Consider the following 13,477-nt stretch of genomic DNA (forward strand, 5'->3'; position numbering starts at 1 on the left):
CTCTACCCTGTCCCATCCTTCCATTATTTTAAACTTCAATTAGATCACCCCACCCTGCCATGTGTTGTGGTGGTATTTGCTGAAATATTTACGTTAATCGGGCGAGGAGTCCCAGTGATACTCCAACTTTTTTGTCTCTTCCCAATCTTCATTTATCTCCACACAATTGGATTGGAAGTGAAGACACAGCTATAGAACCCTGCGTTGAGGCTATCGTCTATCGCCAGTGTAGCTCCTCGATTTTGTCAGCTGTTTGAGGTGCTCGCAATAAGTCAAAGTAAAGAGAATTAGTTTTTTCTCCTCAGTGAGATCCTTCATTTCCACAAGGTACTTCTCTGAGGGGACTGGGCAAGAATGTCCTATCTGATTACAGACAAATAGCTAAAAAAAAGCTATTGTAGGGATCAATAGTGACAAATAATTAAAAGAGATGAACATAAGTTTAGCTTCAGTTTGAGTATTGTATATACTCGGCCTAAGAACACTCTTCAATATTGCTATGAAACCACTGTGCACAGTGTTCTGCAATTACAGTGGGCCTGAATGTTCTATAGTTGACCTGTATGCTTTCCAATGGTTTACATACAAGTGCATGTAAGAATGTCTTGACAACTTCAACATTGGTTTAGATTATAATTGTTTAACTTTTCAGTAGATCTGCAGAATCAGTCACTGTTTGAAATGCTGTAATTATTAGAGTGAAGTCAGAATGTTCGTGGGTTCCAGCCACACTCCAAGACCCGATTACAAAATCCAGGCTGATCCTCCAGTGCAGTGCTGCACTGTCAGAGGTACTGTCTTTAGGATGAGATGCCATCTGCCCTCTCAGGTGGACGATAAAGATCTCACGGTACTATTTCAAAGAAGAGCAGAAAATTTCTCCCTGGTATCCTGGTTCAATACTTGTCCCTAAACCAAGATAATAAAAATCAAATTACCTGGATATTTATCTCACTGCTGATTGTGGGAGCTTGCTGTGCACAAATTGGCTGCAGCATTTCCAACAACGACTAAACTTCAAAAGTAATTAATTGAGAACACGAAAGGCATTATATAAATAAAAGTTATTTCTTCCTTTAATCTTTTATAACGACATCACTTCTCCATAGCAGTTTTAAATTCCAATTAACTCCAATTTTGAAGTTTGAATTTAATTTTGATGACTTTAGGATAAAGAAGCATGATTGTGCAGTATTTACAACACCTTGCATGTCTATAGTGCCTTCAATGTGGAAAACATCCCAAAGACTTTCACAGAAGCAAAATTAAACAAAAATCAACACCAAGCCAAAGAGGAGATATTAGGGAGGGTGACTAAAGGCTTGATGAAAGAAATGGGTTTTAAGGAAGGTCTTAGATGATGAGGGAGAGGTGGAGAAGAGGAGATGTTTAGGGAGTGAAATCCAGAATTTGAAGCGTTGCTGGACCGGGAGCCAATGTAGGCCAGCGAGCATAGGGGGTGATGGGTGAGCAGGACTTGGTGCGAGTTAGGACATGGGGCAGTGAGCACAGGGGTGATGGGTGAGCAGGACTAGGCACAAGTTAGGACACGGGGCAGTGAGCACAGAGGGTGATGGGTGAGCAGGACTTGGCACGAGTTAGGATACAGGCAGCCAAGTTTTGGATGAGCTGAAGTTTACAGATGGCGGAAGGTGGGATGACGGCCAGGAGAGTGTTGGAATAGTCAAGTCTAGAGGTAACAAAGGCATGGATGAGGGTTTCAGCAGAGGATGAGCTAAAGTAGAGGTGGAGATGGCAGTGTTACGGTGATGGAAGTAGGCAGTCTCTGTGATGGAGAGGATATGGAGCCAGAATCTCAGCTCGGAGTCAAATAGGACATGAAGGTTGTGAACAGGCATTGATTGGTCATACCTAACTGCCCTAACTCTACAGCAGAGTCATCACCTGGGATCTCACCGAGCTATGTGTTCAAAACCGATCCTCTCGGCACAAAGACCTCAGGCCTCAGCTTATTGGTTCCTCTCGTGCAGCAAGTTGAGGTTTCATGGTAAGATTGAATGTAAGTGCTTTGTGTGCTATGTTTAAATTAAGTTGTTGGTTCAAGTCCCACTCCAGAGACTTGAGCACAAAAATCTAGGCTGACACTCCCGGTGCAGTGCTGAGGGAGTGCTGCACTGTCGGAGGTGCCGTCTTTTGGATGAGACGTTAAACCGAGGCTCTGTCTGCGCTCTCAAGTGGATGTAAAAGATCCCGTGGCACTATTTTGAAGAAGAGCAGGGGAGTTATCCCCGGTGTCCTGACCAATAATTATCCCTCAATCAACATAACGAAAACAGATTATCTGGTCATTATCACATTGCTGTTTGTGGGAGCTTGCTGTGCGCAAATTGTCTGCTGTGTTTCCCACATTATGACAGTGACTACACTTCAAAAAACACTTCATTTGCTATGAAGTGCTTTGGGATGTCCGGTGATTGTGAAAGGCGCTATAGAAATGCAAGTCTTTCCTTTCCTTTTTACCAGTTTGCTACAGTGACTTTTTTGGATCGGTAGTGGTAGTGTTTTCACTCAGGCTTGTGAAAGGTCCATTTCAGACGAACAGTTCTGTAGCAGCTTTCTGTGAGAAAGGCTGTATTAGTGAATACACGCAAAGGCACTTCAGCTGCAATTGTTGGCTTAGGCTGGGACTACTTATAGAAAGTTCCAGCAAGGCACAGAAAGGGCTCCTGTTCATCATGAGACAAAAATCCAAATGGCCTTTTTGTAGATAGTTTTTCTACTTTAAATGTTACGATGTATCAGCATTGAATACTGGAGGGAATGAGTTACGTGCAGTTTGGGGCAGCTTTGTTCTTTGATCTTCAGCAATAAAATGGCACCTGTTATGTCATGTATTTCACCATCTTGCAATGGCTATAAGTATGTAACTGTAACTCATGCATACTGTACCTGTACTCTTGTAATGCACACCCTGACCACAGGGAGTGAGCTCCTCACCTGGGCTTCCAGGTATAAAAGGGGAGGTCCCACCCAAGATCAAGACTCTTCAGTCCTGGAAATAAAGTGAAGGTCACAGAGTGACCGTGTCTGATATATCCATGCCTCATGTGAGTTTGTAACAAGGTGCAGAGACATTACATGTTACATACGCTGAAGAGCTGGAAATTAGTTGAGAGGCAGGAAGCAAAGGGTAATGGATGTTTGCGACTGGAAAGCTGTATCCAGTGGGGTTCCACAGGGCTCAGTGCTGGGTCCCTTGCTTTTTGTGGTATTTATCAATGATTTGGACTTGAATGTAGGGGTTATGATGAAGAGGTTTGTAGATGATACAAAAATCGGCTCTGTGGTTGATAATGAGGAAGAAAGCTGCAGACTGCAGGAAGATGTCAATGAACTGCTCAGATGGGCAGAACAGTGGCAAATGGAATTTAATCCAGAAAAGTGTGAGTTAATACATTTGGGGAGGTCTAACAAGGCAAGGGAATACACTTTAAATGGTAGGACACTGAGAAGTGTAGAGGAACAAAGGGACCTTGGAGTGCATGTCCACAGATCCCTGAAGGTAGCAGGCCAGGTAAATAAGGTGGTTGAGAAGATACATGGAATACTTGCCTCTATTAGCTGAGGCATAGAATATAAGAGTAGAAAGCTTATGCTTGAACTGTATAAAACACTAGTGCGGTGTTTAAAATTATGAGAGGCCTAAATAGAGTGGATAGGAAGGACCTATTCCCCTTAGCAGAGGGGTCAATAACCAGGGGGAATAGATTTAAAGTAAGTGGTAGAAGGTTTAGAGGGGATTTGAGGAGGATATTTTTCACCCAGAGGTTGGTGGGGGTCTGGAACTCACTGCCTGAAAGAGTGGTCGAGGCAGAAACCCTCACCACATTTAAAAAGTACTTGGATGTGCACTTGAAGTGCCTTAACCTACAGGGCAACGGACCGAGAGCTGGAAAGTGGGATTAGGCTGGATAGCTCTTGGTCGGCCAGCGCGGACACGATGGGCTGCAATGGCCTCCTTCCATTCTGTAAATTTCTGTGATGCTCAGGGGGCAAAATTGTCCCTTTTTATAGCCCCGTTACTGGCTCTGGGGAAAGGCAGTTTACGCCCAGGGGAGAGGGGTGCTACCGCCTCCCGGGAAATTGCCCCGGAGGATTGGGAGGCGCTGTGCCGGCAGTGCCGTGCCACGCGGCTAGTGCCCCAGGCTGCTGCGCAACGGCGGCGACCCCTTAACGTCTCACGGACGGATGTCAATACCGGCTTCACAGGTCGTGAAGCTGGCGGACATCCGGTTCCGGGGCGCTTTTTAAAGCAGAGGCCTGCAGCGCCCCATGCCGCCATCTTTGTTGGTCGGCCAATTATCGGGGCGGCCCAACCATGGTGGCCCTAGCGTGGTCCGGGCCGCCATCCTGCCTGGCACTCCGTGTTGGGTGGTGGGCTGCTGGCCCGGTCCCAGGCTGCCTTGGTGGAGCCCATCAGAGGTCGTGCAGAACGTGCAGCATCGGCGTAGCGCTGGACTCCGCTGTCCCTGGAGCGCCCCTCAAAGTAAGTGGAGTGCCGCAGACCCCACTCGGCTTTCTTTGAGGGGCGCATGGCCCAATCCCGCATCGGGGGCGGGGTTTCAGGTCGGGCAATAAAAGTCCCGGCCCTGGAAGGTTACCTCCTCCAATCGCGGCGAGGGGCAATTTCGCCTTCTATGATTCTATGGTTGCACTGTCATCTCTGGTTCCTGGATTCAAATGCAACCTTTACTGATGGGATAAAGCTTCCTCTTTCAGGCAGAAGGAGCTCTGTTTACTTACTGGTTCGCACCTCGTTAAGGTGCACTTAATACAAGAACAAACATGTCAATAATTCCTCATTAATGTGTACTTTAAGGACCTTTCCATCGCTGGGAAGTGGTGTGGGGGATACAGTTTGCACTAAACACTGACAGCAGTCTCAATGAAGCTAATTGTATTGTATGCAGTCATTTTCAGTTTATTCGTGATCTATAGCATTCTTGTTATGTAATAGTGTACTGTAATAGCACTACCCCATTATACCGGCCTTTGGGGGGGTGTGGTGATGCTCTTCTGAGGTCGAGGCACAGGTGGAGGGAGCCTGCAGAACATCTGGCCTGAGAATGTTCAACACTGATGCTGAGTGCTTAGGCTGGAGAATATTCCTCTTGTTATTTCATGAGTGTTGGAATAGCAAGAAACTGGCAATGATCAATACAGTGCTACGATAAAAGTGCCCTCTGCTGGGATTCTGCTAACACTCATGTAATAGAGCACCCCCTAATGCACTACTGCTCCACCTAGTGGACTATTATTGTACTGCAATTACTGATGTAAATAATAAAGGATCATGTGGCAAAGTCACATGATTACAGTTTTTTTTGTGTAGAGCCATCTTGTGTGTGTGTTTCTGTTAGTGATGTCGTAAGACAGACCCTGACTGTCTGTCCTACCTGTGACAGAGACTGTAATTCTCGTATTGGACTGTTCAGTCACCTAAGAACTCATGTTAAGGATGGAGGCAAGTCTTCCTCGATTCCGATGGACTGTCTATGACAATGATGATGATGTTGTAAGAATATATCACATTGGCGACGAGGATGGGATTTCTGGATTCCCGAGCTGAAATTTTTGTTGGTGGATTATCCTACCAAACAACAGAAAGACTTGAGAGGGTCTTTGTTTTGCAGAACAGCTCAAAAAATTCAAGGTAAATTTCAAGCACACTTGGGTGAACTGTCGACATTGCCAGAGTCCAGATGGCTGTGCCTATGGGAATAATAGGGTGCTTGAGTGAGTTCCATCGCAACTGAGAGACTTATGTGGAGCGGCTAGAAATGTTTTTCACCATGAATAGTATCGTCGCTGTCCCCGATGATGAAAACGGTAATCGGGTGGTTTTAGAACAAAAACGGTTATTTTCTTGACTGAAGCAGGCCCCGAGGTGTATGAAACCGTGAAAATATTGCTTGTTACTGTCATGCCAAAGGACATGCCATGACAGAGATGCTAATCAAATTAGAACAGCACTACAGTCCTGAGCCCCTGGAAATTGCTGAAAGTTATCATTTTGGAACACAAAATCAATTACACAACAAGGGCATCACTGAATACATTGTAGCTTTAAAAACTTTATCCATTCACTGTCATTTCGGAAACTTTCAGTACTGAGCACTGCGTGACTGCTTTGTTTGTGGGATGAAAAATGAAGCAATCAGAAGAAAATTGTTGACAACCTCTAACTTGACTTTTGATTTAGCTTGTCAGACAGCTATGTTGATGGATATGGCCGACCAATATTCCCAAGAATTTCATGCCCTTTCCAGTCGTCAGATAACCGAGGTGAATCGCCTACAGGTTAAAAGTAAAAGGTAGTTGGGCCCCAAGGCCGCAGCAACTGGCCAAGGTAACAGTAAATTGAAGTCGTGCTATCGGTGCCTGGGACAACACAGTGCTCAAAGCTGTCCATGTGTGAAGGCAGAGTGTTTCTGTTGCAAGAAAGCTGGGCATCTTATGAAGACATGCCGACTGAAGAGTAAACCAATTTCCAATGCTAGAAGTAGAAATCGGCAGACACTACATAGCATTGAAGAGAAGCAACAGCCCTATTCTAGAGATACATGTCTTCAGGAACACGAGGGTATCGAACAACGTTTCGCAATGTAGTGTCATTAAGTAGATGTTGCTGGAACCAGGATACTCATGGAAATTGACACCAATGCATCCGTGAGCGTAGTACTGGAATCGCTACATCTTGACAAGTTGCATGATTTTCCACTGGCGAAATTGAAGATAGAACTGCAAGCCTACTCAGGAGAGTAAATCCCTGTTGTAGGACGTATCACCGTAGCGGTGAAATATAAGGATCAGTTTAAGAGCTTGCCTCTCATAGTAGTGGCAGGAGACAAGCCTGCCTAATAGGTAGAAATTGGTTGGGATCACTGAAGCTGGATTGGAATGAGATTTTTCATGTGGAAACAAATTTTGCATCGAAAGATGACTTCATGAATCAGTATCCGAAGGTGTTCCATAAAACAGGCAGTCCTATCCAAGACTTCAGGGCGAGTGTCAGAGTACAGAGGGACACAAGATCAAGTTTACTATAAGCCACATCCCGTACCATACGCACTCAAAGAAAATGTTAAGCAAGAACTCAAAAGACTAGAAACTGAGGACTTTATCTCTAAGGTAGAAGAAGTGTTCTATTTCTCATACATTGATGAGCTGCCAGTCACAGCTACAGAGATTGGCAACCAAACCCGATCCAGTTATGTCAAAGGTGTATGATTACATAGCAAATGGCTGGCCAAACCAGGTATCAAAGGAAGATATTCATCCATACTTTGTTCGTAGGAATGAATTATCAGTGGATAAAGATTGTATCATGTGGGGGTGCAAGAGTAGTTATTCCAAATAAGTTCAGGTCAAACATATTAGGCGATCTTCATGACCAGCACCTGGGAATGTCCTTGACCAAGTGTTTTGCACATAGTTACTTATCATAGCCAGGTCTAGATAAAGATATAGAGTACATCGTGAGTCAATGTACGACATGTCAATCGGTCAGCAAGCAACCACCATCAGTACCATTACAGCCATGGAAATGGCCTCCCAGGGTGTGGCAAAGGTTACATGTAGATTTATCTGAGCTGGAAGGACAACAATTATTAATAGTGATTGATAGTCATTCGAAGTGGGAAGAGGTGTTTCTGCTGTGGGAAATAACAACAAGTGAAACACTAATCAATTTGCGAAGATCATACGCCCTCCCAGAGGAAATCGTGTCTGATAATAGGCCTCAATATTGTTCAGAAGAATTTGCACAGTTCACGAGCAGAAATGATGTGAAACATACCAAGGTTCCACCATACCACCTTACTTCAAATGGTGCAGCAGAGCGCACAGTACAAATTGTAAAACATGCCCTCATCAAACAAATGTTGGATGCAAATCCAAGGAAACGACAGTTGTCGTTGGACCACAAACTGGCTAATTTGCTGATTACGTATCGTAATACTCCTCATACAACTACTGGTAGACCACCAGCAAAGTTGTTTCTCAAACGATAGCCACAAACCAGGTGCTCATTGTTAAAGCCAAACTTGGCATAGTCAGTAGAAGAGAAGCAATTAAGACAGAAAGAGAATCATGATGGAGGTAGAATAAAAGAGAGAAGTGTGAAATTGAATCAGAAGGTTAGAGTGAAGAACCGTCACCATAAATGGTTAAAGTAGTTACCAGGAAGATTAGTGAAGATATGTGGCCCTCACACATATTTGGTCTAGATGTTTGATGTTTATTCACATTGATTATATTTTACCTACAGATGTGGAAGGAGTTGAAAGTTGTAATGATTGAATTATTTCTGATGATTCAGGTCGTCTTTTTACAAGTACAGTACCAGTAGAAAATCCAACATCAGATGTACTGGAAACAAGTCCACGAGAATGTCAGAATTTAAGTCTGTGTCCGAGTCAGGCAGGCAAACAGTCTGAAGTTGTAGAGAGTCCAAATGTAGATCAGGGGTTGCCCTTGGAGATAAACTCTCCTCAGGCTCAGCCTAGAATGAGTCTAAGTTCAACACCAAGTTTGAAAAGTTCTGTTCGAGAGTGATGGTATCCTCTTCGAAACAGAAAACCAGTGGTTAAGTTTGATTTGTAAATATGGAAAAATAAGTCCATATATTTTGTTGTGTATAACCATACAAGTTATGTATAATTATTATTTTGTTATGATTACTTCTTCAATAAGGAGGGAGAAATGTAATAGAGCTGCACCTAGTGGCCTACTGCTCCACCTAGTGGACTACTGATGTACTGCAACTACTGATGTAAATAATAAAGGATCATGTGGCAAAGTCACATGATGATGGTTTCTGTGTAGAACCATCTTGTGTGTGTGCTTCTGTTCATGATGTCGTAAGAATACATCATAACTCACTCTAGCGACAAAATAAATTGGTATGGGTTCAATACTGCAGTGGTTATGGAGTCAGCAATTGGAATCCCACCCTGCTCAGTTGTGAAACTGATCTCAGTTTAATCTGGTAATTTGGAGGTTGGTTGCAGACTGAAATGAACATGAAAGCTGTCAGAAAACAACAATCGCTTCTGTCAGGCCAACGCATGTCTGTGCGAGTGACTCTTCAAGCCTCTGAAGTGGCCTATCCAAAAACAGGGAGCAACTTGGCATGGGCAACATATGTGAGACATAAATAATGGCTCTGGTCTCATCAAGCAGCTCTCGTATTTGATATAAAGTTGATCTTTTCAAGATGGGAAAGATATTCTCAATCAATCACACATTTAATCCAAAATAAAAGCAGAAAATGCTGGAACTACTCAGCCTTGAAGCAAAAACAGATCCAGGGAAAAGGGGGCAGGGAAAGAACAAAAGGGAGAGGTCTGTGTTAGGATGGAGGGCAGAAGTGATTAAATGACAAAAGAGATATTAAACCCATTCCATCTGATTTAGAACTATCCTCCTTTGCCTATATACACTTCATGGAGACTGTAGAACTACACGCAAAATATCCTAGGTCGTAGCTTCCGATGGGAACTAAAGTTTGAGAGTCCCCACAAAGCCCAAACTATGCCACACTTCTGACACTTCCGCATTCAGTCTCAGCTCTAGTTTGAAAGGCCGTGTATTTACTCTTGTGTAAAGGTCGATGAAGCACGAGAATTCTTCTGTCTGAAGGACATTTTCTATTCCCATCGCACTCGGCCATCAATTCTATTTCAACAACAACAACAACAACTTGTATTTATATAGCGCCTTTAATGTAGTAAACATCCCAAGGCGCTTCACGGGAGTGTTATAAAACAAAACAATAAATTTGACTCCGAGCCACATAAGAAGAAATTGTGGCAGGTGGCCAAAGAGGTAGGTTTTAAGGAGTGTCTTGAAGGAGGAAAGGGAGATAGAGAGGCAGAGAGGTTTAGGCAGGGAGTTCCAGAGCTTGGGGCCCTGCCAGCTGAAGGCACGGCCACCAATGGTTGAGCGATTATAATCAGGGATGCTCAGGAGGGCAGAATTTGAGGAGCACAGGCATCTAGGGGGGTTGTGGGACTGAAGGAGATTACAGAGATAGAGAGGGGCGAGGGCCATGGAGGGATGTGTAAACAAGGATGAGAATTTTAAAATCGACGCATTACTTAACTGGGAGCCAATGTAGGTCACCGAGCACAGGGGTGATGGGTGAACGGGAATTGGTGTGAGTTAGGACATGGGTTGCCGAGTTTTGGATGACCTCAAGTTTACGTAGGGTAGAATGTGGGAGGCCAGCCAGGAGTGCGTTGGAATAGTCAAGTCAAGATGTAACAAAGGCATGGATGAGGGTTTCAGCAGCGGATGATCTGAGGCAGGAGTGGAGACGGGCGATGTTACGGAGGTGGAAATAGGCGGTCTTAGTTATGCTGCATATTTGTGGTTGAAAACTCATTTCAGGGTCAAATATGACACCTGGGCCATTTCTAAAGCTGGCTCTATACCCCAGTAAATGTCGGCACACAGGTATCCCCAACCATGGCCCTGTGTTACTGGCCAATCGTGCTCCACACATTTCCGATTTAAAGCAAGAAACCCTATTGCGTTTGGTCAGAGATATTTTAGGAATGTGCGCAACACTCACCTCTGATTTGTTTTAACACAGGTTTTAAGAGATCCAACCAAACCTGCAATTAGTACAAAGACACAGATCAGTATGGCGTGACAGAATAGAGCGGGTACATTTATAAACAACATAGCTGGCTCACTTCAGTTAATAAACAGCTCCCACTAACTCCCGCAGACCTGTGTTCTATGGTACCCGGCTATACAGTACATGTTGGCCCAACATTGGACCCCCCTGGTCCGTGTTGAGTTGACTGATCCCAACCAGGGCAATGGTGGGTAGGTAAAACTGGCAGGAGTTGCCATGTTCTGGAGTAGGGGAAGGCGGAATCAGCTTGGCCTCCTCTTCCTGACCATTATCCAGTGCTAGAAAGTGAGTAAAGTTTAGCCAATTGGAGAAATGGACGATCTGTTTCCATTAAAACCGCTGAGCTTCTAACAAGAGCGCAGGGTTTCATAAAGCACGGTTTCATTGCGGTAATAAAGGCATTGTATGCAGAAGTTAAGCAGGTTAACAAGTTTGTTCAGGGAGCACATACAGGAATTTGACAGGAGGGCATTACCTCGTTCACTAAAAATAGCATAGAGAGGAATTTCAATCCATGAATAGTTAGGTTAAAAGTTGATTGTTTTCAGGACCGAAGTTATAGGCCTTCTAAGGGAGCCTAGGATCCCATCCTCTATGCTAATTGGTACACACTCAGACTTGGTGCATAGCCAAATCTTTGGCTCATGTAATGGGCTTGCTGTACACGGGATAGGAGGTACTGGGAGTCGTGTGCCTCCTATGCTTGATGTGTTCCCAGGCTATCCTCTGCCCTTCCTGATCCACTGGCACACACTCACAGAGGAAAGGCAGCTCCTCTTTACTATTCCTTTCTACCTCTACTCTGGTGGCATCTTCTCCAGCAGAAAACTCCCTCTCCTCAGTAAAGTGCTCACTTCTTGTGACTGTGGAATGCTACGAGTTCATCAGTAATGATTAACTGGGCCTTAACACAACAAAAGAATTGCTTATTTTCAATTTTTTTTGAGTGTTTGCTAATCCATATTTGTAGGGGTAGAAGAGCAACATTGAAAATGGGCCAATAGTCTGTCAGTGCTGCCTAGTGAGGTTCCAATATTGTTTCATCATTTTTCACTACACTAAGCAAAAAAGGAGCGATGTGGCTACGGGTTAGGGCAGGATTGGGCTCAGCTGAGAGTTTACCAATGCACACCTGGGCGGAACTCCAGAGGGCAGCGCCCGCTGATCATACCATATTTGGGCATGATTCATCATGGGCACAGGACATGAGATGGGGAAGTTCGGGAAAACCTGTGTGTGTCAGGAAGGCTGTCCTGGTGTCCCGGAAAGATTCCTCCCTTAACCAACACCACCAAAAACAGAGTAACAGGTCCTGCATCTCATGACTATTTGTGGGATCATGTTGTGTGCAAAGTGACTAACACATATGCCCACATAACCACCACAAAGTCATTCATTGTATGTGAATCACTTTGAAACTTTCCTGACAGAAGCAATAAGGTGCTATTTAAAATATTTTTTGCACCCTTTAAATATTTCAAGAACCCTTTTTGTTGAAGTGTAACTTTTATACGATGTACTCCATAACCATTTATCATCTTAACAATATCAACAAATAGAAAATTGGCTATTTAAAATATTGACTGGTATTTTCCATTTCATAAGTCTCTAATCATGCAATCTTACAGCACAGAAGGAGGCCATTCGGCCCATCGTGCCCCTGCCTCTAAATTACCGAGCGCTGCAGAGTTTACTACGGTTGCTAGGACACAGGAATAGGTCATCACTTACCATGTTCCCATAGCGATCGCTGAATTCCATTCCGAAGTAGTCCTCCTCAACGAGCTTCAGTCGGTGGCAGACGCGATCGAAAAAAATCTTTCCAGTGGCTTTTTGCTGAGGATAAGCCAAGTTAACAAGCAATCACTGTGGCTCTGTATCAGTGCCCAGTATGGCGAAGGGGGAGGGGGGGTGGGGGGCGGTGAGAATTCACTATGGGCAAGTCCACTGGCAGACTTCACTGCACCTCAAGAGAGTAAGCCGAAAATCAAGGACCCCACCAATTTAGCGGGTGTATGACGCCTGCGCAGATTGGGCGTAGGCTGTCCCACTGCTAAATTGGTCTGCCTCACTCCTGTTTTACGCCCGGAAAACAGGCACAATTTCTACCCCCTGAGATACTTGCACGTTGATGGGGACTAAGAGTTAAACTTTATGGTCCATGTGGTTTCCCAGTCATTCCCTTTAATCTCGGGCTGACCACAACAGAAGCAGAAAACCCCGCCAATACGTGCCACATGGTACATCCCAGCACATTATCGGAGCGAGCCTTTGGCTCAATGGTAGCATTTCTGCCTCTGGGTCAGAAAGTGCCAGGTTCAAACCCTGCTCCAGACAGTCCCAGTGAGTGGAAGAAGACAGCTTCGCTTCCCAATTGGCATCCCATGGAATACTCACGTCCAGTGAGTGTGGGTAGCCCCCTCCCCTCATTGTATAGGTTGTGGGAGCTCATAAATTCCTCCGGCCATGTAGGACTGCCCCCCCCACTACTATCTGCAATAAAGATGGTTATAACCATGGAAGGAGCATTCACATGGCAGCCTGTCAGACTGTTAATCCTCCCGGTATTTCACACTGACCTCTGTGGAGAGAATAGGAGAGCAGCAACCAGAGCAGCCCATGGTGACATCCTGGAATGCATCTTGGTAATCTTCGCCTGCTCTCACAAGAACATAAGAATTAGGAGCAGGAGGAGGCAATTCAGCCCCTCGAGCCTGCTCCGTCATTCAATGAGATCATGGCTGATCTTCTACCTCAACTCCGCTTTCCTGCACTATTCCCAGATCTCTTGATCTCCTTTCTTTACAAAAA

At 44.7% G+C, this 13,477-nt stretch overlaps 1 protein-coding gene across 1 annotated transcript in view; it reads right to left on the bottom strand.

Moving 5' to 3' along the window:
• LOC139266159 (FERM domain-containing protein 7-like) overlaps nucleotides 1-13,477 on the bottom strand; it is a 98,209-nt gene that overhangs the window by 62,543 nt on the left and 22,189 nt on the right. The window contains exons 2-3 of the mRNA XM_070884002.1: nucleotides 12,398-12,502; nucleotides 10,598-10,640 (exon numbers count right to left, since the gene is read on the bottom strand). Coding sequence (XP_070740103.1) covers nucleotides 10,598-10,640; nucleotides 12,398-12,502 — 148 coding nt within the window. The remainder of the gene's footprint in view (nucleotides 1-10,597; nucleotides 10,641-12,397; nucleotides 12,503-13,477) is intronic.

This window comes from Pristiophorus japonicus, chromosome 6, assembly GCF_044704955.1.
Source record: "Pristiophorus japonicus isolate sPriJap1 chromosome 6, sPriJap1.hap1, whole genome shotgun sequence".
Classification (NCBI taxonomy): Eukaryota; Metazoa; Chordata; class Chondrichthyes; family Pristiophoridae; genus Pristiophorus; species Pristiophorus japonicus.